This window comes from Macrobrachium rosenbergii, chromosome 25, assembly GCF_040412425.1.
Source record: "Macrobrachium rosenbergii isolate ZJJX-2024 chromosome 25, ASM4041242v1, whole genome shotgun sequence".
Taxonomy (NCBI): Eukaryota; Metazoa; Arthropoda; class Malacostraca; order Decapoda; family Palaemonidae; genus Macrobrachium; species Macrobrachium rosenbergii.
The window spans coordinates 37,341,403-37,364,409 of NC_089765.1; the positions used below are offsets into that span (position 1 = coordinate 37,341,403).

Genomic DNA, 23,007 nt, shown 5'->3' on the forward strand with positions numbered 1-23,007 from the left:
TGAATATATTAAGCAATGAATACCGATTCTCAATTTTTATGTCGTTTGTCAGAAGAGATTCATTATCCACTGCTGGCTACTTATAGTATTAACCAACAAGACTTGAAAGAATAATTTTCACTGGCTTGGTGAAATGTGCTCTTGGGTATCATCTGACCTTCTCAGAGCAGATAACCTAGATTAGACTGGGTCTTACGGACGCTCGCACTTTCCTTTTTTGACAGAGTTGACTCTGTAGTCCCGCTCGTATTTCCAACTGAGATTCATTCCAGCCATGGGGGATTAGATACCAACTTGGAAATACTAAAATGTGCAAAATAAGTCAACAAACACACGAAGAAAAAGTTTTCTTTTAATATTGAAAAAATAATAATTTATATTACTGAAACGAATGTTAAAACATAAGACCAAAATGAAACCAAAGATAGCCTCTGGAACTGTACCTATAAACAGATTCTACTGAAGTTCCTTCAAGAGCACCTAAATAGAGAATCTATTACAGCACAAAAAAAAAATCTATGTGGACGTATGACCTGGACTCATCCTTTGTACCTGGAACAATAGCTGATTGCATTTCATAACCTTATACGAATTCCAGGACCTGTGTCAGATATAACTGGATCCTGAAGAAGGCTGCACAATTAATATGAACATACCAAAACAATCTCTAATTTCATATTTAATAAAATCCTCGAAGATGACAGGATTAGACAGCTGGTGATGGAGGTTATGCTAAAAAGTAGAAAACCACTGGGTAGGCCCACGAGATGGAAGGGAAGCATCCTTGAAAATCTACATTGGAAATGCACATAAATGTACTGAGATGGTCAAAACAGTAACATGGAGGTGTCTAGTGAAAAAAAATTGCATGTCCTCACGACCAAAATCAGCCCCTGGCCAGCTGAACTCCAGAGGGCCAAACTGATATTCGTGCAGAGCTGCCTAGTATGGACCTCAACATGCTATATACATAATGGAATGATAAGGAAACTTTTAAAGAGGAAATCAACCTTAAAGCTCCAAGGTAATGTAACAATGAAGCAATAGTGGCCTATTAGGAGATGGAGATGGAGAATTTAATATTAAGATTATATGAACAACCCAGAGTGCACTTGTATCCTCAAGGCCCTATACAACAAAGAATACCACACTACACCAGTTTATATTACGAAAAATTGTTCAATTTACACATGTTAAATCAAGTCTGAAAGTCCTTTTCTTACAAATTCGATTTACTTTCACTACAGATGACAGAACTGTCTATTTTCTGAAACGTCCAGAAAACTAATAAAAATACAAGAATAAAGCTTTCTTCTAATGGCTGGACCTCTGAAATTTCAAGAACAACCATAAGAAAAACGGTCATCCCGGCACCTTAAGAAAATGAAAACAATTAAATGCCGAGCTTTGGGGCTTTAGATGAATGTATGATTGTAATATCTGTTTTACAAAGGTGGTGAAAAATTAGAAACTACGAATAATAAACTAATTCTCATCATCGCAATGTGAACTTTTTGAGCGATTTGTCTGATGAAACCATTTATGCTTTTATGTTTTACTTCATTTTTTTATTGCTTTAGTGATGTACTAACAACACTTTCACACCGTGGCGTACTAACAACGGTTTCACAAACGTCATCTCGTGGACCCTTTTTGTTTTGTTTTGCAGTGAACTGCACTCGTATTTTAATTCACATACTTGTATGTGCACCGAAAAAAACTCACAGCCAGCTCCACCTATCTATGTACCTATCCCTCGTTATAATGGATTTTTACATACCCGTGGGCACTGGATAGATATAAAATACTCTTGATAAATTTTATAAAATATAGCACACCCTTTGTGCCTGGGCTTCAACCGTAAGCCATTTTAGTTAGGTTTGAGTCATTACTCGTGGGAAGCTTTTTCGTACTTTTTTTTCCAAAGTTGATCATTTAGTTATTTTCATTCGGCGTTTTGTCGTTTAGTTTGCATGGACAATTTTGTCTAAATACTGCTTTTGCAATGGTTACATACAATCAAAAGAAAACTTGCGCAAGTACATACTACACCTTTATGAACAGACGCTCATTTGACAGATAAAACTGCCGAGACATCGTTATTTTTGGTCTCAGGAGATTAAAATCGATTTCATGCTTTGCCTGAACACGACTCTATCTGTCGAGTTTCAGCTTAACCGTTTACCTTGGCCACTGCTTCGGCAAAGTTTCTAAAACCGACTAATCCTGGAGGTTTTTTTCATGATGATGATAATGATGATGAGTGTAACTTGTATGACTTATGTCACGGATATTGGATACTGGTTGCTCAAAATAGAGTTCTGTCAAATGTATCTTATATAACTAAAAGATATGGAACCCTATACAACACTGAAAAAAGACAGAAATCCATTTTTGCGTTACAGTCAGTGAAAATCAAGAAAAGAATTCTTGAAGAATCAAGCAAGGAAAATCGTAAGCCCTGCTCGACTCTTTCGACTAATTTATCTTCCTTTTAGTCCCATTTACAGTAATGCCCTTCTGCTCTTGAATCTGAGTGGCTTGTGTTTTAATAACGAAAAAATGGACCATCACTAAATATATTATTTTCCAAATATGGTAATATATGATTGCCTAATGCTACAAACGGACATTTACACACAAACACAGGACCCAAATACCGATCTATCAGTGATAATTAAAAGACAGATAAGCAACTACCATAAATAAGAGAAGAAAAACCATATGCAAATTAACAATGGTCACTCAAGTTTATGATAAAACCTACACCGCTTTCAACAAAGCCTAAGGAAAAATGTATATAACAACAGAATAACCAGTAAACTAAAAGGTTTACCCTTATGGCGACATAATAATGAAAACTTTTTGTGAAATCATTACAACCAAAATAACAACAAACGAGCAACTTCCGAAAGCCTCAAAAATCCAGAATGGACACGGAAAGTCTTGCCAAAGGGGATCAAACCAAATACTGTGATGAGAATCTTTAATCGTCCACTAATTGGATTCCACTCGGACAAAATCCATAATAAAATAAAAAGTGAGGTTTTAGAATATTCATAACATATTTTCCAACGACTTTCATATTAGTTGCTCCACTTCGATTGGCTATTATTATCGCAGGTAATACCAAATAAAAATCGAATTAAAAATCATGCGTTTCATTATCGTAAACTGGTAACAAAAAAGTTACTGTTACCGACACGAAACTGGAGTATTTTTTCAATCATGGAGATAGCGAACTTTTTAGTACAAAATTTATAGATTAACTCAAGGTACTTACTCAACAGCATATTTCACATGCACTTTGACATTTAATGTGTCCCATCAAAACTAACGTATTTTCCTCATAGATCCTCGTGATTAAAACCTTCACCAATTTCTTTACAAATGCTGAATTTTGCCCACGAAATTCACTAATGATGAACCTAAAATCCCCCTTCAGCACTTTGCAAAGTACCGTAAAATTAAGAGTTAACAATTTATCAGCACCCAGTTATACAGTCTGCAAAGCTATCAAAGCATCTTTCAAAGTTAAATATTTTTATTTCCCTGACATCATGTGTTATTTTATAATCTACTGAGAGTTTTAGCAACTGCAAACTATTCTAGGAACCGTTCAAACGTAGCCAACGTTTGGTCAAACGCATTTTGGAGTTTAATATTACTACTTTTTCCTGATCACGTTCAGTTGTCCCATAGTTTTCTTGAGTTCAAATGTTTAATGGCGGCTTCCTAAATAATTTCAATTTCTCACATTGTTTTTAGTTCCATGGATATTTACACCGTCAGTGTTTATCTTCTTCGGACTTCTTACATGTCCTTTCATTAGTATCCGTTCAACATGAAGTATTCTCTTCCATTTGAACTGCTGTGTCAACATCACTGTCCCCGATCAAGAACATCACACAGCAAAACAAGGGGTGATGATCACACTTCATCTGTTTTCCAAACTTCACCATTACACTCACTTTATCATCAGTCACTGCGTGTGTTCAAATGGAAGATCAAACCCTGCCAATTTATTCCGTACAACTTCAACATCATCTTATTCTGCTGCCATTTCTCCAGCAAAACTAACCACACCAAAATTCCTAAATTTACTTCCCAGACTACGATCATTGGTATTCACGTCATGTTTTTGTCTCAAGAACTTCCTGTTTTGTAAATGAGTTCCATAACATGGGTATTGTTTTTGGCAATGTATAACCTCCGCAGTTTAATGTCTGTCAAAGGAAATTGCAGAAATCCTACAAGTTTACTCACAATTAGATCTCTTGAAGTTAGTTTCTTGAAACTGTAACTTTTATGCTGGGTAAGTTTTCGTTTAAGCGCAACTCGATCCCCCGAACTTCAAAAGAGCGCTTACCACCAACTTAAGGAGGTTTGTCTCTTGAATATTTGTTTTCCAAATGTGGTAAAAAGCCACATGCTGACCAGCCGCACACAATTATTTCTTTGTACCTAATACCTTCTGTACTCTCTTCCTAGATATTTACACACAATGTTGCCTAACAAATGATTTGAAACGTTCAACACTTCTGTCAGATAGTGACAGTTTCTCTGAATGCAGCAGCTTCAAATAATGGTCATATGATCCCTGACGTGACAAGGAATGATGAATGGTGGGGCAGCACGTCAAAGCTCGTAAGCAACGGGTTAAAAAAAGAAACCGTAAATAACTGAAAAACAGTAAATGAGGAGCATTGCCCTCAACTTCTTCTTTACTGTAGTGGTAGAGCTGAAATAGGTCATTTAGTCCGCTTTTTAGTCATAATTAACAGTCATTAGCAAATCGCTCACTGCCTATATGCAAGTCGAGATTCATACTTTGAAAAATACTGTTCTAGACAATCAATCCAGCGTTCTAGTGGGTGACTTATACTAAGCTCGCCACCACAGCGCTGCATTAACAACACCTGAAAATTTGCAAACTTGCCTGCATCGTTATGTAATTCGAACGTGACTTATTACATGCAATAAGACTGATCGACATTGCACAGCAAAACTATTCAATTATATAAATTAAATCAGAAAAACATCCCGGAGTTTTTAAAGGGAAAAATAATTATATAAATTCATTATATAATATATATATATACATATATAGATTATGTATGTACATATACATGCATACTTTAGGGCTGTCTTTTTCGTATGCTATACGAATGTGAATGCCGATCCATATGTTTCTAAAAATAATAGACATATGTGCATCAGAATTAAAAAAAATATATATTTGTGCATGTGTGTCACTCCTGTTAAGGTCGGCCAATGTGTACTGTATGTCTATATGAATCTATGATGCCTGCTTTACACCGGCTTTCTGAATCTACTGCACGATTTCATGGGACATGAGTGCTGGGGCAAGGGAGTAACGAGGTCTGTATGGTATGAGTTCGTTGAAGTGTTGCAACTGACGTATTTGGAGACGTACGTGAGAGGGGATTCGGACGCCCCTCTGAATCATAGATATGATGTCGCCACTTACTCAGTATCTAGGCCACGCAAACTCCCGTCGATGATGTTCACTATAACTACGATACAGAACTGTTCTAGAGGTAACAAGATGATGTGTTTAACAAGTGTGACAAATACTGAATGGAATGGGATGGAAATTAAAATTCAGGTCCAAGGCCAAGCGCTAGTACCTGTGAGGTCATCAGTGCTGCAAATAATGATGAAAAACTGTCAAGAAAGGGTGAAAAAAGCTGAAAAGAAAGATGAAAGATAATATGGACGGAATGAAAGGGGCTGCAGCTAAGGGCCGAAGGGGCGCTGCAAACAGCCGAAGTAATGCCTACAGTGCACAGCGTGAGGTACACCGAAATATAGCATGTAAGGTATACCAGTCAGATACTGTCTCTTGTGCACCCATTAGATATTAATTTCATTATCATGCCAAATAATACTATCCATGACTGAGGAGATTTACCAGGCACCTTTTTCAGAAGCACGTTGGACTCTGCGATTTTACAGTAACCCTTAATCTTGGTCATTACGACTTAATAAGCCTTCGTTTAATTTATTATTTATACACACATCTATATACATACATTCTATATATGAGATTAATCTTGCAATTCTTCCATACACAGCAATAATATGATAAATTCCAAACAAAAAATTTACAGTTCAATTAGCCACTCTAGAGACCTCCAACCGTTAAAAGAGTCAGTGACAACATGCTCATTAGCGATCCGTCACCCGCCCTTCCAATTCCCCTCCGCATGTATCATGGAGCCAGCTAAAACATTCAATCTGCAAATACTAACAACGCTATTTACGTGGTCAATGGTTAATAGGGTGAAAGCCATTTGCATGAATTGGAAATGGATTTGTGGGACTCGTTTCCCTTTCATCAAGTTTACATGATAATCTCTTGAATTCCCCTCTCTCTCTCTCTCTCTCTCTCTCTCTCTCTCTCTCTCTCTCTCTCTCTCTCTCTCTCTCTGCTAAAGCTTTTTCCAATTTTCTGTGCTCCCAATAAACATTCTAGGATTAAAAGTGAGAGCTTTCAGAAATGGCAAACCTTTTAATCTTTCTCTACAGAAACTCAACCGAAAAATTAGCTGAAATTCCAAAGTATTTAAGTGATCACGAACAACTTCAACCCGATCCCTACACACCTATACGTTCGTCAGATCTGAGAAGTTCAACGACGTACGACTTAATCACTACTTGGATGGATGGACGACCACTAAGAAATACTGGGCGCTTCAGTAAATACGCCTTCTGATATACTGGCTGCAACCAATAGGCTGACCCCTTCTGGAGTCAATCGCTGCACAAGAAAATGGGTACGAGGAAACATTATTCACCATAATAAAATATATATATATATATATATATATATATATATATATATATATATATATATATATATATATATAATATATTTATATTTATATATATATATATATATATATATATATATATATATATATATATATACGCGCGGCCTCAGCTCGATCCAAGACGCCCTATCGAAGCGATCGGTATAATAACGAGCGCTCTGTCTAAGGAAAGTAAAATAATTTAATTTCTGGATTGCAAGTTATTAAACTCGAGAATGTAATGTCTCTTTCAGCAACATTCTTCTTTATGAGGAAAAAGGATAACAGCTACATAAAATATAAAAGAAATCTAATTACGATGTTTGAAACTACATGTGTAATGTAGAATAAAGGTATAAATAAAAAAATAAAGGTATTTTTAATTAAGTTTCTTCCCGCACTAATTCACAGTTTTGCTTTCCAAGACATATAAAATTTACGCCAAAACATCATATAGTGCCACCATATACAAACTAAGGCAAGTGGCATCCTGAGCGAAGATCACAGACGACGAGATATTTGCCTTACAAGACAAAAGGTTAGGCGTATGGAGCCCCCTGCCACACGCAACATATAGAGTACCTACAGCACGACAGAAGTTAGGTATACATGACCCAAAAGACGTGTTAGAAAAACGACCCGCTTACGGTGCGATACTTCTAACACTAATATACAGCTCGCCTGATAACAGTATATGACCATATCGAAATATAATAAACATAAGACTTCATAAGAATTAGGTAGACAAGTCTTAAGACGTCTAAGGAGAAATAAAAACTTCGGCAACCCACGTCAGGCATAAGAGGCTTCTGATACGAGCACATGGCTTGCCCAACAGAGGTTATGGGAGACGCAATATCCAGTCGGTTACCGAGTGCTACTGAGACAGACTTCATAAACAGTACATTGATGCAGTCTGGGGATAGAAATCCTAGAAATGTAAGCTTAGGCTACCGATCTCTGTAGTTAAATGTTATACCTACCAGGTACCTGGAATGTGCCTATAAACATATAGAGCACGTTGAAAATTGCATTTATTGACACTGACAGTTTTACAGCCTTCAAAAACGACATTTATGAGAAATGCCAGTACTAAACACAAGCATTTATTATGTGCATAACAACCCATTCTTTTAGGAGGCGTTTGTTGCGTAATTGTATCAGAACCTTTCCAAGAAAGCATTAAAATAAAAGTTACATCAAGGTGCTCTACCCGTTGTACCTCTCCTAAATTTCAAATGGATCATACAAAGGTGATAATTCACTATTAGTTCCTTATAATTAATCTTCAACAAATCTCATATGTTAACTTTCCTGTTCGTGTATCATTTTGTTTTTTCATTGTCTTCACGATTTGTCTTGATCACATGGACTGACAGAGAGTCATGGCTACCTATACAATCTAACAACAACGTGAGTGACCTTGATATACTTTTCAGGATCCCAGACATACTGTTATGTCAACAGATAAATATCTAGACATCAAATAGTTTTTACGCTACGCCATTTACAGGTAAAACTCTTAAAACTTATAAACCACATTACTCATGTACAAAATTATATATATTTTTTTAAATTTGCTGATAAACAAGCTGCATTTATTGACATCCTGAAAATCTACGAAAATACGTTTTGGAAAAACAGGACCGTGTAAGATATATCCAAGTTTCCATTATCAGCTGTAAGATTTTCCCTTTGGATGTGTTTTGGAAAACATATCCAAATTCCCTCATAAACGTCCTAACCAACTGCAAGTTTCACTAAGATATAGTTTCGTTGGAGGCATATTTAGAATCTGTTTACGCACTTGCATACCAATAACAGCTTGCAGCGATGCATACAAATGGCCCTTTCGTTTGTCCGGACGGGAATATCACGTACCTCTCAGTCCATGATGTCATCAAACCCGCTGTTACTATTTTTGGAAAGCATGTATTGCTATTGCGACCGATTGTTTGTTTTGACATTGGCCCCGAAAACAAAACAGTAAATTGTAACAGTTAAACAAAAATGTGCAGACGCACGAAAAAATACGATGTGAAAAAGCAAATAATTACATAAAATGACAAAACTTTTTCCAAAAATTGAATATGGAAAATAAACTGGCTTATGGAATACGGGTGGGCTATATTTTGCCAAATTGATAGTTTTGTATATCCACCCACTGACCACGATTTGTTTCATCCCATTAATTGACTCAATGAGGCTATAGTTTTACTGGTGAGAGTGAGAGAGCTTGTATTGAGAGAGGAAGCGGGGGAGGAAGAGAGAGCGAGAGAGTAGAGTGAGAGAGATTTTTAAACGCTTACGCTATACACTTTGACTACGAATGTATGTAGCTTAATGAACACAACCGAGCCTAAATTAACAAAATTACTCATGAAACTACTGCAAGGTACGCCTAACACAAAATGACATAAAAACAAAAGCAAAAACAAAATGGAGCAAGGTAACAGCACAAGTACTTCACCTACCAAATTACTCAAAGGATACGTGGAACATTTTCTACTAATGAACGATGATGAAGGTAAATAGGGCGCCATTCAAACGCTAAATTATACAAAACAGATTTTCCTTTGAGGCATATTCCACTGAATATACCTATCAAAGACTGCAACATATTTTTTTTTTACATCCATGAAACCCTAATTTCCCCTATTTAGTCTCACGTATGTCCATATAATACTCACACCCACAAATATTACACACAAGCCCATTCATACAAACACGAATAAATATTATATTATATTATATATATATATATATATATATATATATATATATATATAATATATAATATATATATACATATACATATACTGTATATATATTATATATATATATATATATATATATATATATATATATATATATATATATATATACACACACATACGCACGCACATATATATATATGTATGTATGCATATATATGAATGTATACAAGCATAAATATATACATATATATATATATATATATATATATATATATATATATATATATATATATATATATATATATATACTATATATATATATATACATTTATAAATATAAATATATGAGAGAGAGAGAGAGAGAGAGAGAAGAGAGAGAGAGAGAGAGAGAGAGAGAGAGAGAGAGAGAGAGAGAGAGAGAGAGAGAGAGAGATCAAATCTAACCCTTAAGATTTGGCTTACACACCTAAAATAATCAGTTGTAGGGGGATTCAGTGTCATGGATTTAATATAACAATGAAATATCTACGGCTGCTGTAGAGAAACTTATTCAAATTAATTCACACTTATCTCAATAGTAGCTGTATTATACTGACCGACTTTTCAACTTCTATAATATTCATATATTTATTTCAGATGATTAAGATACCGATAACATATGTTTTTTTACCAAGGGCCATGAAACCATGCATTATGGTGGAAATGCAATGGAATGCAACATTTTATCAACACTTGCACGCAACATTATCCCTGATTAAACGGACTCCGCTGTTGCGTGAAGGCATTAAACCACAGTCTGGTCATATGTCCTGGTCTTCAAATATTCAGAGGATTTGTCTCAACCCTTTCGTGTTTATCGTAATTTGTTACGAAAAATCACTTACACTTTCCTGATCCCTTCTTTTGTTACAAAATATCATTTGCACTACTTAACTGATCCCTTCTTTTGATTTAATAAACGCACTGTGTCCTCGCAACCCAGTTTTACAAATATGTATTGCTTTTCTTTACCTCATTTACTTTATATTTCACTTACCCATTTGACATACAAATATGTATTGCTTTTCTTTACCTCATTTACTTTATATTTCACTTACCCATTTGACAGAATTTATATATATATATATATATATATATATATATATATATATATATATATATATATATATATATATATATATATATATATATAATATATATACATATATATATAATATATATGTATATATATACATATTCTTTTTGACTGAGAATGAGTTTAATTGGTTTGTTTGATCATTCTTCCAGTCAGAAAAGCCCCCGTCACAAGGCAGGAAGAAGACTGAAAACCGAAAACTAAAAGAATGGCTATCGTATCAAATTGACACTAGGTTTAAACAGATGGAAAGACTGATTCCCCAAACATATGGAACCTGTGCAATAATAACATAGCAGGTCACAACCATGTTTCAGAACTCAAGCTCAGTAGCTTTAATGGACAACAGGCAAAGATCTGAAGAATCCGGAACCATTTACTTTTATCCCCCAAATGTACCCAAAATGCATTACAGTATGTATCACGTAACAACCTTTTGGGAAAGGACCGTTTTACCAACAGTGGATTCATTTTATAACCTTTATTTCCCTCAGTTATGCTTTTATACACTTCCTAGAATTCATCATTCTCTGTGCTTTTATTGACTCTCACAAAAACGCATAAGTAAACAAAAAACACATCAACTGAGAAACAACATGCACCAATAAGTACAATTATAAAATGGATATCAGTAAATAAGGCTTAATTAACTCAGAGTGAAGTCCTATTCGTATCTTACATTAACGGGGTAAACTGAGAATGATATTGTTCCCTCTCATCGTAAAAAAATGACAATTCAACATACACACGATAATCATATAAGTGATGCGTATTTCCAAGAGCATGTTACAATATTAACAGTTTCTCCCCTCACAGGGTCAACCAAGGGTATTAATACCGTATATTATTCAATGACAATGAAGGTTAATTTCAATACTAAAGCCGGTGTGGAGACAGAGAGAGAGAGAGAGAGAGAGAGAGAGAGAGAGAGAGAGAGAGAGAGAGAGAGAGAGAGAGAGAGAGAGAGAGATGGTGCGTTTATTTATTATTCTTCTTAAGTCTTCAGAGAATGCAAAGCTTTCTTTTAAAACCTGAGAAAAAACGACCTTTTTCATTAGTATTTACTCGCTGATTAGATTAACACAAGGAAAATCCTATTCTTGACGTAATCGAACATGTTTGTGAAATACAATATGTCTTAATTTCGAAAGGCGTTTAAACATTATCACTATTTATTTGAAATGGATTTCAGTCAACTCAGCCTCATCATTGTCAAAAATTTCGATTTTGATGTCAGATTCAAGGCTGCATTTTCTCAAATTCTTGTACAATACTCTTACCGTCAAAATCCTCACACGGATATTGTCTACGTGTTTATTCAAGCCAAGTTAAATTCTCTTCGCGTGTATAAAGACTTTTTTGGAAATCAAACTTGTGTTAATTACTTAGTAATCATTTGTAATTATGGAATGCCATACAAGGCGGCATACGGAACTACAATGAGTGATCTTAATGTATGCTAAATTTTCCTTCATACAAGTGAAAAATATTCACACCGTCAAAGGAATCATGCCGGATAGGAATATAGAATTTAGGCCAAAGGGGCCTTTGAGGTCATCCGGCGTTGAAGGGAAACGGAGTAGGAAGGTCTGAAAGGTGTAACAGGAGGAAAACCTCGCAGTTGCACTATGAAACAGTTGTTAGGAGAGGGTGGATAGCAAGATGGAAGAAAGTGAATATGAATGAAGGACAGTACAAGAAATGAAAGGAGTTGCAGCTAAGGGCCGAAGAGACGCTGCAAAAAACATTCAGTAATGCCTACAGTGCACCGCGTGAGGTGCACTGACGGCACTAACCCACTACGGGGAAGGAACCATATATAATTTGTTTTTTACATCAAACCTGTTCGACTTGAATTACGAAGTAAAATTAGTTAAAACGAATTTCTGGCGTGCATTACACATAATGTAACTCTCCATAATAATTTGGAAATTGCGAAAGACAGACAAGCGATCACCACTACTCTGCGCATGATACAGTGCTGTTTAGTGTGAGATGGCCATATGCCAACAAGGAACAAGAACGTTGTTTTGATAATCAAAAAAAGTCATGGTAAAAAAAATCATCGTTCTTATTACCATCGCTTTACCTAATAGTTAACCTCTTTCCTACGTTATTCTATCAAATTATAATTTGTTTTCCAACCAACCTATATTAGACTCCGAACCCTGGATCTATACATCTCTTTAACAGAAAAAGTCCTAAAATATGTGAAAACTAGAATGTGCTGTAAATTAACCCAAAACGTAGACAGTGTTTGCAAGCGTTCTTTCTGCCCCAAGAATCAAGCTTACACGACCTTGCTCTAATTTTCCATGACATACGCTAATTAGGCTACATTTCAGCATTCAGCTGAAATAAAGGTGAAGAGGCCATTTGCAGTGATAAGGGTCAAAATATTCTTATGAAGTCTTACCAAATAACCAAACTTTCTTTTCAGATTTGCAGTGATATATCCTATTACTACATTCAAAAAGCCACGTAATAAAGAATATCTCTCAATAAAGTAAAAAAAACAACGTAATTAACAATCTCTCTAAGACATAAGGTAAAGTATTTTGTCTATATACAGTATTTATCCTGTACCAAAAACTTACAGAGCTTCATTTTATCCCTCTTGTATTCCTACAACCTTTAAATGATTCTAGTAACAGAAACAAAACACGCTAATACAGAATAACAGTTGAATGCTTTCACAGTTATGCAAGTAACAGACAAGCGCCTGTCTGCGAGCAAAACTAGAAACAGGTGAGTAGCCAAGCAAAGCATGAAACGGGCAAGTGCCTTAGTCATAGCCAGAAATAAAAAATGCCTTCAGTTCATGCAGGTAAGTGGTAAGTGCGTGAAAGCCACTACAGGAAACAGATGATCCTTCATGTCAAAACTAGAAACAGCAGAGTATCTACATGTCACAAAAGAAAATAAAAGTAAGTGGTGAATGCCTACAATACATCAGTTATAAGAGATATCTAAAGGTTAAAGAGTAAATACAGCTAGTGCTGTGCCAATAAAGGAGAGAGATACCTAAAGTCAATACAAGACATGGCCACTCGCTTGCAAGCTTATGCAAAAAAAGCAAGCACACCGAAATTAACCCACAAACAAGGCTACAGTACGAAAAATTAGCAGACTGAAAACACCCTAAAGCTGATTGCTTACTCGTAAAATCAAGTAAAAATCGAGTTTTCTGTACACCGCATATTGCTGTATGAACCTCTCAGCCACGACCCATGAAACTCTCAGCCGCGGCCCATGAAGCTTTTAGCCACGGCCCGGTGGTTGCCTGTGTTGTTGGCACCTGTAGCAGTGTCAAACGCACAAAGAAACCAACTGTGCCCGCTGGTTGAAAAAGAAGCCTGAGAATACCTATATATATAAATGAATTCCTAAAAGACAACAGGAAACACACCAGAATTAGTCAATTGGGAATGAGATAGAGTCAAGGGCTGCTGTTTCAATAAGATTGACAACAGGTGGGTGCTTTTAACTACAAACATAAAAACAATAAGAACATGCAAGTCTTAACCAGGAACAGGGAAGTTACATGTCCAAACCAGGAATAAATGACTAAAGTCAAAAATAAATAAGTCAAAAAAGAAATATAAGAATGCCTGCAAGTACAAACAAGGTACAGAAAGATTTCTTCAACAGGCAAGAACATGCACGTTCCTACAAATCAAAACAAGACCCAGCTTTGCTCTAACAAATATAAATAGGAAACAGTCAAGTTCCTTCATGTTCAAACAGGAAGCAGGCTAGTTCTGTCAAGTAGAAACAGGAAGCAGGAAAGTTTCGTCAGGTAGAAACAGGAAGCAGGTGAGTTCCGTAAAGTAGAAACAGGTAGTAGGTGAGTTTCACCAGGCAAGTTCCAAACAGGAAGCAGATACAGGAAAACAGGAAAGTTTCGTTCCATCAAGCAGAAACAGGAAGCAAGCAAGTTCCATCAAGTAAAAACAGGAAGCAGGTGAGTTCAGTCAAGTAGAAGCAGGAAGCAGGCGAGTTCAGGTGAGTTTCACAGGAAGCAGGCGAGTTCCGTCAAGAAAACAGGAAGAAGATGAGTTCTGTCAAGCAGAAACAGAAACAGGCGAGTTCCATCAAAACAGGAAACAGGCGAGTTCCGTCAAGTAGAAACAGGAAGCAGGCAAGTTCTGTCAAGCAGAAACAGGAAACAGGCGAGTTCCGTCAAGTAGAAACAGGAAACAAGTGAGTTCTGTCAAGCAAGTTCCGTCAAGCAGAAACAGGAAACAGGCGAGTTCCCTCCAGCAGAAACAGAGTTCCATTAAGCAGAAACTGGAAGCAGAGTTCCATCAAGTAGAAACAGCAGGCGAGTTCCGTCAGGTAGCAGAATCAAGGAAACAGAAGAGGCGAGTTCCATCAAGCAGAAACAGGAAGCAGGCGAGTCCCATGTCAAGAAGCAAACAGGAAACAGGCAGGCAAGTTCCATCAAACAGAAACAGGAAACAGGCAAGTTCCACAAGTGAGTTCTGAAAAACAGGCAAGTTCCATCAAGCAGAAACAGGTGAAACAGAAAGCAGGCGAGTTCCCTCCAGCAGAAACAGAGTTCCATCAAGCAGAAACTGGAAGCAGGCGAGTTCTGTCAAGTAGAAACAGGAAACAGGCGAGTTCCGTAAAGTAGAAACAGGTAGCAGGTGAGTTTCATCAAGCAGAAACAGGAGGCAGGCGAGTTCCATCAAGCAGAAACAGGAAGCAGGCGAGTTCCATCAAGCAGAAACAGGAAGCAGGCGAGTTCCATCAAGCAGAAACAGGAAGCAGGCGAGTCCCATCAAGCAGAAACAAGAAGCAGGCGAGTTCAGTCAAGCAGAAACAAGGCAAGTTCAGGAGAAACAGTTTAGTTCTGTCAAGCAGAAACAGGAGGCAGGCTGTTCACAGAAACAGGAAGCAGGCGAGTTCCGTCAAGTCAAACAGAAAACAGGAAGCAGGCAAGTTTCCTTCAGGAGGCAGAAGCAGAGAAACAGGAGGCAGGCGAAGTTCCGTCAGAAACAGGAGCAGAAAACAGGAGGCAGGCGAGTTCCATCAAGCAGAAACAGAAAGCAGGCGAGTTCCGTCAAGCAGAAGCAGGCGAGTTCCATCAAGCAGAAGCAGAAAGCAGGCGAGTTCCGTCAAGGAGTAACAGGAGGCAGGCGAGTTCCATCAAGCAGAAACAGGAGGCAGATGAGTTCCGTCAAGCAGAAACAGTTCCAGTTTCATCAAGCAGAAACAGGAGGCAGGCGAGTTCCGTCAAGAAACAGGAGGCAACAGAAACAGGAGGCAGGCGAGTTCCGTCAAGCAGAAACAGGAGGCAGGCGAGTTCCGTCAAGCAGAAACAGGAGGCAGGCGAGTTCCGTCAAGCAGAAACAGGAGGCAGGCGAGTTCCGTCAAGCAGAAACAGGGGGCAGGCAAGTTCCGTCAAGCAGAAACAGGAGGCAGGCGAGTTTCATCAAGAAACAGGGGCAGGCAAGTTCCGTCAAGCAGAAACAGGAAGCAGGCAAGTTCAGGAAACAGGGCGAGTTTCAAACAGGCAGAGGAGGCAGGCGAGTTCCGTCAAGCAGAAACAGGAGGCAGGCGAGTTCCGTCAAGCAGAAACAGGAGGCAGGCGAGTTCCGTCAAGCAGAAACAGGGGGCAGGCGAGTTTCATCAAGCAGAAACAGGAGGCAGGTGAGTTCTGTCAAGCAGAAACAGGAAGGCGAGTTCCAGGAAACAGGAGGCAGGCGAGTTCCGTCAAGCAGAAACAGGAGGCAGGCGAGTCCTCCGTCAAGCAGAAACAGGAGGCAGGCAGTTCCGTCAAGCAGAAACAGGAGGCAGACGATTTCCGTCAAGCAGAAACAGGGAGGCAGGCGAGTTCAGAAACAGGAGGCAGGCAAGTTCCATCAAGCAGAAACAGGAGGCAGGTGAGTTCTGTCAAGCAGAAACAGGAGAAACAGGAAACAGGAGGCAGGTGAGTTCTGTCAAGCAGAACAGGAACAGGAGAAACAGGAGGCAGGCGAGTTCCGTCAAGCAGAAACAGGAGGCAGGCGAGTTCCATCAAGCAGAAACAGGAAAAAGCAGAAACAGGAGGCAGGCGAGTTCCGTCAAGCAGAAACAGGAGGCAGGCGAGTTCCGTCAAGGAAACAGGAGGCAGGCGAGTCCGTCAAAGCAGAAACAGGAGGCAGACGAGTTCCGCTCAAAGAAACAGGAGGCAGGCGAGTTCCGCAAGCAGAAACAGGAGGCAGGCGAGTTCCGTCAAGCAGAAACAGGAGGCAGGCGAGTCCCGGCAAGTAAAAACAGGAGGCAGGCGGTTCCGTCAAAGCAGAAACAGGGGCAGGCGAGTTCCGTCAAGCAGAAACAGGAGGCAGGCGAGTTTCATCAAGCAGAAACAGGAGGCAGGTGAGTTCTGTCAAGCAGAAACAGGAGGCAGGCGAGTTCCGTCAAGCAGAAACAGGAGGCAGGCGAGTCCCGTCAAGCAGAAACAGGAGGCAGGCGAGTTCCGTCAAGCAGAAACAGGAGGCAGGCGAGTTCCGTCAAGCAGAATTATTTTTCATGATAACTATTGTCTGGCAGAAGTTTTTTAATACTGAGAACTTTATTTTACCTATATATAGTTATGTACAATATAAAAATTTCCCCATAGACCAAATTTAACTTTTTGCAAAGAAAAATAGTGAAATGTACTTGTTTTCAGTCACTTCTTTTATATTTATATATTAGAAACATGCACAATAAAAAAAAATATATAACAGGATACATACACACACATATACACAATATCACAACAAAACATACTGTTCAGTAAGGGAAATAAAAGACGTGGGAACTCCAAAACCTATGTCAGTATGCGGTTGCCTAGTGTAAGTTATGGCAACACTCCCGAATCTTTTTGTTTTTCTTTTGAGTACCTGATGAGTGGTTGTTTAAAATAAAGGGCAGTAAACATAACAAGCAGTATAAGTTACCAAGATAATAAGTGTTTACTTTGTGTTGGCTATGTCTAAAGCTCTATTTCTATAACAATGGAAGCGACTTACGTGTTGTTTTCTGTGTTCCTGTTTGTTTGTCACTTTTTGTTGCCACGAATGGACGTCCTAACAACCTCCAAAAATAGGAGACTATGGCCTCTTCTGGCAAGCACTGAGAGACCACCAAGACAAAAAGGAAAATCTGCATCCCAGAAGAGACAGACATACTGACACAAGGGAAAATCAAAGCACAGCAACAGAAGGAGGTTGGAAGAAAGGGGGTGTGAAGAGAAGTCAGTGGAAAATATGTACCTCAGAAAAAGAAGCAATACCAAAGTACTGCTTCCTCACTCACACTGACACCATCAAGGCACACATGTGATGCAATACCAAGTGCATCAACTCCTCCCCCATTCATTGCCCAATCCCGTCATTTACGGAATCTGACACCTAACAAATTCTTACTTATGTTATTTACCGCAGACGAAACAGACGAAGACTTTAGATGATGACATCAACTGTGGAGACAGTGACAGTGGTGAGGCAGGGTCCTCCAACGACAGCGAAGATAATTTTAAAGCAAGATTATTTCGTTCAGATGGAGGGCACAGTAAAGAATGTGAAGAAGAGGATAGCAAAAATGAAATAAGTAACGTACGCGAAATACCAGAAGGAAATATTCAGATGTCAATAACTTTATCCCTGACATTCATCCCTTCGATGGTAATTGTGTTGGTGTAACAAGTGACTGGCCTTGTGATGACACTGCAAGAGAAAGAGAATATTTTCTTGCGCTTTTCAATGAAGAATTAATTGACCTTGTTGTCTTTGAAACTAACAAGTATTACCGGTGGGTAATGAAATTTCTCTTTCACACAAAATTCAAGAGTTCACAAATGGGTGGACAAGGATGCCTATGAAGTTTGTTTTTAATTTGCATTATTACTACCAATGCCTCTAATGAAAAAACATGTCTTACAAGGCTACTGGAAACAAGACCCTTGGATTCCTATCCCAACTTTCCCCAAAATCCATGACCCGCAATGGATTGATTATGAAACCTAGGTCTTGAAGACCAAGCGCCGGAACTCATCAGGATTATTCAGCGCTGTAATGAAGGTTAAATATATATATTAATATGATTGATAATGAATAGGTGATTCTTGCTGTTGACCAGTTTCATGCATTTTGCTGACAACGGGGATCCAAACTCTACTGATCGAATTTGGAAAATAAGACCATTCCTTAGTATAGCTGTAGGAAACTTCAAAAGGATCTTTCATCCTTTCCTGATAATTGTAATTGATAATCCCATTATACTTTTCAAGGGCCATCTTGTTTTCAAACAGTATATCCCAAGCAAGCGTCATCGTTCTGGGGTGAAACTGTTCGTTTTATTCGATTGTGAAACATGAATAGTACTTGATATTATAGTATATACTGGCACAGATGTTGATATACCAAAAGAGGATCAAGGTAGTGGTTTGGGCTTCTCGGGAGTGGTAGTCAAGAAAATGATGGCACCCTATTGGGGTCACGGACATATATTGTACACCGACAACTGGTATAGTAGCCCTACACTGGCACAGTTCCTTCATGATAATACCACAGGTACATGTGGCACTGTGAGAGAAAGCAGGACATATATGACAAAATTTCATGTCCCCTCCAATTCTTATAACCCTAGTGACAGCTATAGCCCTGATGAGGACGAAACTACAAGAACAAGACATAAAAAAAGGAGAAAACCAAAGGCTAAGCAGCTAAAAAGATATTGGCTGTAAAGTGGATAGATAGAAAGCCCGTAACCCTATTATCAACCGTACATAAAGGCGACATGGTGGAAACAGGTAAGGTCCACTAAAGGACTAAAAAAAACCTACAACCAGATGTTGTTGTTGATTACAATGAAAATATGCGCCTTGTATATAAGATTGACTGCCAGCTAAGTGGGACACAGTGTATGAGGAAATCCTAAAATCGCTCTTCATCTTATTGACATCATTATGCTCAATTCATACAACATTTGGCCTGTGAGGACATCAGACCCCACTTGCAAGAAATTAAAATTTCGCGAATTTATATACAATGTTTCATACAAACTTCTTGAGGATTAGGGCAGCACCGTGACAAGCAGTAGACTCGGGCGTCGTGGACATCCTCCTGTAGAGGTACCTGATCATTTGCATGGAGCAGCTTATATTAGCTATCATCATCTCCAGCACACAACACTCAACGAAGCCCAAAACAGAAAAAAACAACTAAACTGCTACGTTTGTGCAAATACTTCCAGGCGACAAAAGAAACGAACAAGGGTTACAACTATCTGTGCTGAATGTGATGTGCCCTTGTGTCCAACTGACTGCTTTCGTGCATGGCATACTCGAAAGAACTACTGAAAAAATACAGCGAGAGAGAGAGAGAGAGAGAGAGAGAGAGAGAGAGAGAGAGAGAGAGAGAGAGAGAGGATAATCTTATGAAATATTTTATGTCTATAATCATTATTTATTTCCATGATAAGAATTTTCTATATCTTTTGTATATTCTTGCGATAGGTAGTGATGGTTGTGGTTTTGGTATACGTATTATACACATGCTTGGAAAAAAGCAAAAACAAAAACACAAATAAAATAAAATAAAAACCTATTGTAATTAGTCTGACTGCTCTCAAATAACCCCTAGGTCATGAGTTTATGTAAAGTTATTCATATCAAAGTATTTTCTTTGTTAAACCCAGCCCTAGGAGAGCTGTTAATCAGCTCAGTGGTCTGGTAAAACTAAGGTATACTTAACTTATAACTATTATAAATTATAATATGTTTGCAAAAGACTAAGAGATTGCATTATTTTGTTTCTTACTTTGTTCCTTCACATATGATATGTTTTTATTATTGAAAATTGTAAGTAATAAAGATAGAATATTCTCTCTAAATATATACCATTTTAACCTACTTTACAATAATAAAAATGGTAATAACAGTTACTATATGAACACAGAAAAAATACCTACGAAGCAAATAAAATATTTGTAAACAGTATATGCTACTATAGCAACTAGAAAGATCATTCATTTTTCGAGAAGAAAAAAAATTATATATTCTAGGATTTGAAAATATAAAGTAATTTTCATTATCATTACACTCTCCGATATACAGTATAATAAGTTGTAATAATGGTTACTTGTCAACAAAGAGGCTAAAACATCATAACGTAACAAGTAGTGTAGTATGAAAAATACGCTATCATTCTACCAAGCAGGGCCGCAAATTCCTGAGATGTATGCTAGTATTGCACCAGCACCGGTTTTTTTGCCATGCCCCTAGGTTAGACTAGGTTAGGTTAAGTTAGGTTGGGCTAGGTTAGGTTACACTATCGGCACCATGGTAACCTGGGTGTGGGAAACATAATGAGATTATTTTCAAGAAAATTCTATGGTCAGTTTTTAAGATATGGTGTCCCGCTTTTTCAGGGAAAGGTCCCAGTACTCGGTTACATCTCGGGAAAATGCTACCGGGTCCAACAACAAATCCGTTATACCCAACTCACTCCCCAACCATGTGTGACAACTAACAGACCCACTACCCACGGTAGTACCGCCACGTCGCGCAATAAAATTAACTTGATGGTTTATAACAAAATAACAAAGAGGAAAAAATATTATGATGATACACGCACGAAGTAATTACAAAGGCGTTGATAAAGTTATGTATTAGATTCTGAAGAGCAGCATTTTTGTCAAGGCAGCCGCAACACTGGACTGTTGTAAAATGATATTGACGCATTTCTAGGGTCAAGTGGAAACAAGAAGCAGGCGAGTTCCATCAAGGAGAAACAGGAAGCAGGCAAAGTCCATCATGTAGAAACAGGAAGCAAGCAAGTTCTGTCATGCAGAAACAGGAAGCAAGCAAGTTCTGTCATGCAGAAACAGGAAGTAAGCAAGTTCTTTTATGCATAAATGGGAAGCAGGCGAGTTCCGTCAAGTAGAGACAAGAATCAGGACTGTTTACATGCCAAATAGGATACAAACATGCATGCTGGTGACAAACCAGAAAGCACATGCGACTACATGTTGAAACACGAAATATGAAAGTGCCAACAACAGAGGAAAGGCTGTCTAAATATCGGTGAGTAAGTAGGTGAGTCCCTAGAGGGAAAAAACAGTAAAATGGGAAATTTCAACCACATGAAGTATTTTGTCACTAGAGGGAAAAAACAGTAAAATGGGAAATTTCAACCACATCAAGTATTTTGTCATTTCGCAATAATCCAGTCTCAGATTTATATTACTAATGGATTTTTAAAACTAACCAAAAGATCGAATCTTAACTGAGCTGAATTTGAGAAAATTTGTTTGTTTGTACTCGAATAAAGCTGCCATATATTAGGCATCTTTATTATTCCTAATAATTATTAGTGTGTGTGAGTGTGTGTGTGTGTGATACTGTCTCAGCTTACCGAAACATTTTTCTACCCATTCAGATACTAAGCAACAAATTACCAATTATTACCGAAATCCTTTTATTTAAGGAATAAGTTACAAAGGAAATTACCTACCAAGACCAAGATTCGAACATCTCGGCCTTGTCCGGTTGATATGTAGGTGACAATAACATTAATCATTAATCTATCAAGGGAGACAGCTGAATGTCACTTAAAGTCCAACGCAAACTATCGAGGCATAAGTCAGAATTCTAGTCAGGACACATATATACTTAACATAATTATTATAATTCTCTTTGGATTAAGTTATTCCCAAGAGATAGTGAATTAGTCATTATGAAAAGAAACTGCAAAGATGAGTGAAAAGCAAAGCTTATAACTACATTTAATAAGAAAGGAAATTTATTACAAATATAAATGAATAAAATCAGAACTGAAAGTTGCCTCAATGTAATTAATACTCAACACATCCGTTAATAGTTAGGTAACTCGCTTATGATCCCTTATGATTCATAATAACATAAAACTACGTACATACACTTTTGACTCCAAGCGTTGTGTCCACGTTAAGTCCTAATTACAATAATAAGGATGGCACAAGTTCTGGTACGCATATAACTTGGGCATATTAAAGCCCCAGAAGGTTGGTTCAGTGGCATATAAATTATTATTATTTTTTTATAAAAAGAAAGTCTCAAAAGAATAATAGTAAATGGTATTCACTTTCCAGATTGAACACAAAAGAAATGTGTAAAAACTAACCTGCTTTATCCAAAGTTACGGGCCTAAGTACTATACGGACATCATTGATCCAGGTCCCTCTTGACAAAAGGTCATTTCCTACAGATAAAAAAATCAATCCGTGAGCAAATTCATATTTTTATAACATTAAAATATTAATACGCACTCTTCTATATCTTACAAAATGAAGCGTTATTGTACACCTA

At 37.7% G+C, this 23,007-nt stretch overlaps 2 protein-coding genes across 2 annotated transcripts in view; one reads left to right on the top strand and one right to left on the bottom strand.

The window, feature by feature from the left end:
* Nucleotides 1-23,007, bottom strand: part of Dh44 (diuretic hormone 44) — a 358,705-nt gene that overhangs the window by 335,086 nt on the left and 612 nt on the right. Inside the window, exon 3 of the mRNA XM_067127356.1 lies at nt 22,823-22,900. The gene's annotated coding sequence lies outside the window, so the exon portion shown is untranslated. The remainder of the gene's footprint in view (nt 1-22,822; nt 22,901-23,007) is intronic.
* On the top strand, nt 14,743-19,404 carry LOC136852226 (micronuclear linker histone polyprotein-like). The gene is made up of 6 exons (XM_067126673.1): nt 14,743-14,891; nt 15,356-16,343; nt 16,390-17,047; nt 17,767-17,990; nt 18,104-18,269; nt 19,070-19,404. Exons 1-6 carry the CDS (start codon nt 14,743-14,745, stop codon nt 19,402-19,404), a joined length of 2,520 nt encoding a protein of 839 aa, XP_066982774.1.

What these genes read in the sequence shown, in the direction of transcription:
- LOC136852226 (XM_067126673.1), top strand. Translation starts at nt 14,743, where the DNA reads ATGAGTTCTGTCAAGCAGAAACAGAAACAGGCGAGTTCCATCAAAACA. An exon ending in CTCACACTGACACCATCAAG is followed by an intron (nt 17,991 to 18,103) that starts GCACACATGTGA and finishes TATTTACCGCAG; the next exon opens with ACGAAACAGACGAAGACTTT. An exon ending in GGATAGCAAAAATGAAATAA is followed by an intron (nt 18,270 to 19,069) that starts GTAACGTACGCG and finishes ATACTGGCACAG; the next exon opens with ATGTTGATATACCAAAAGAG.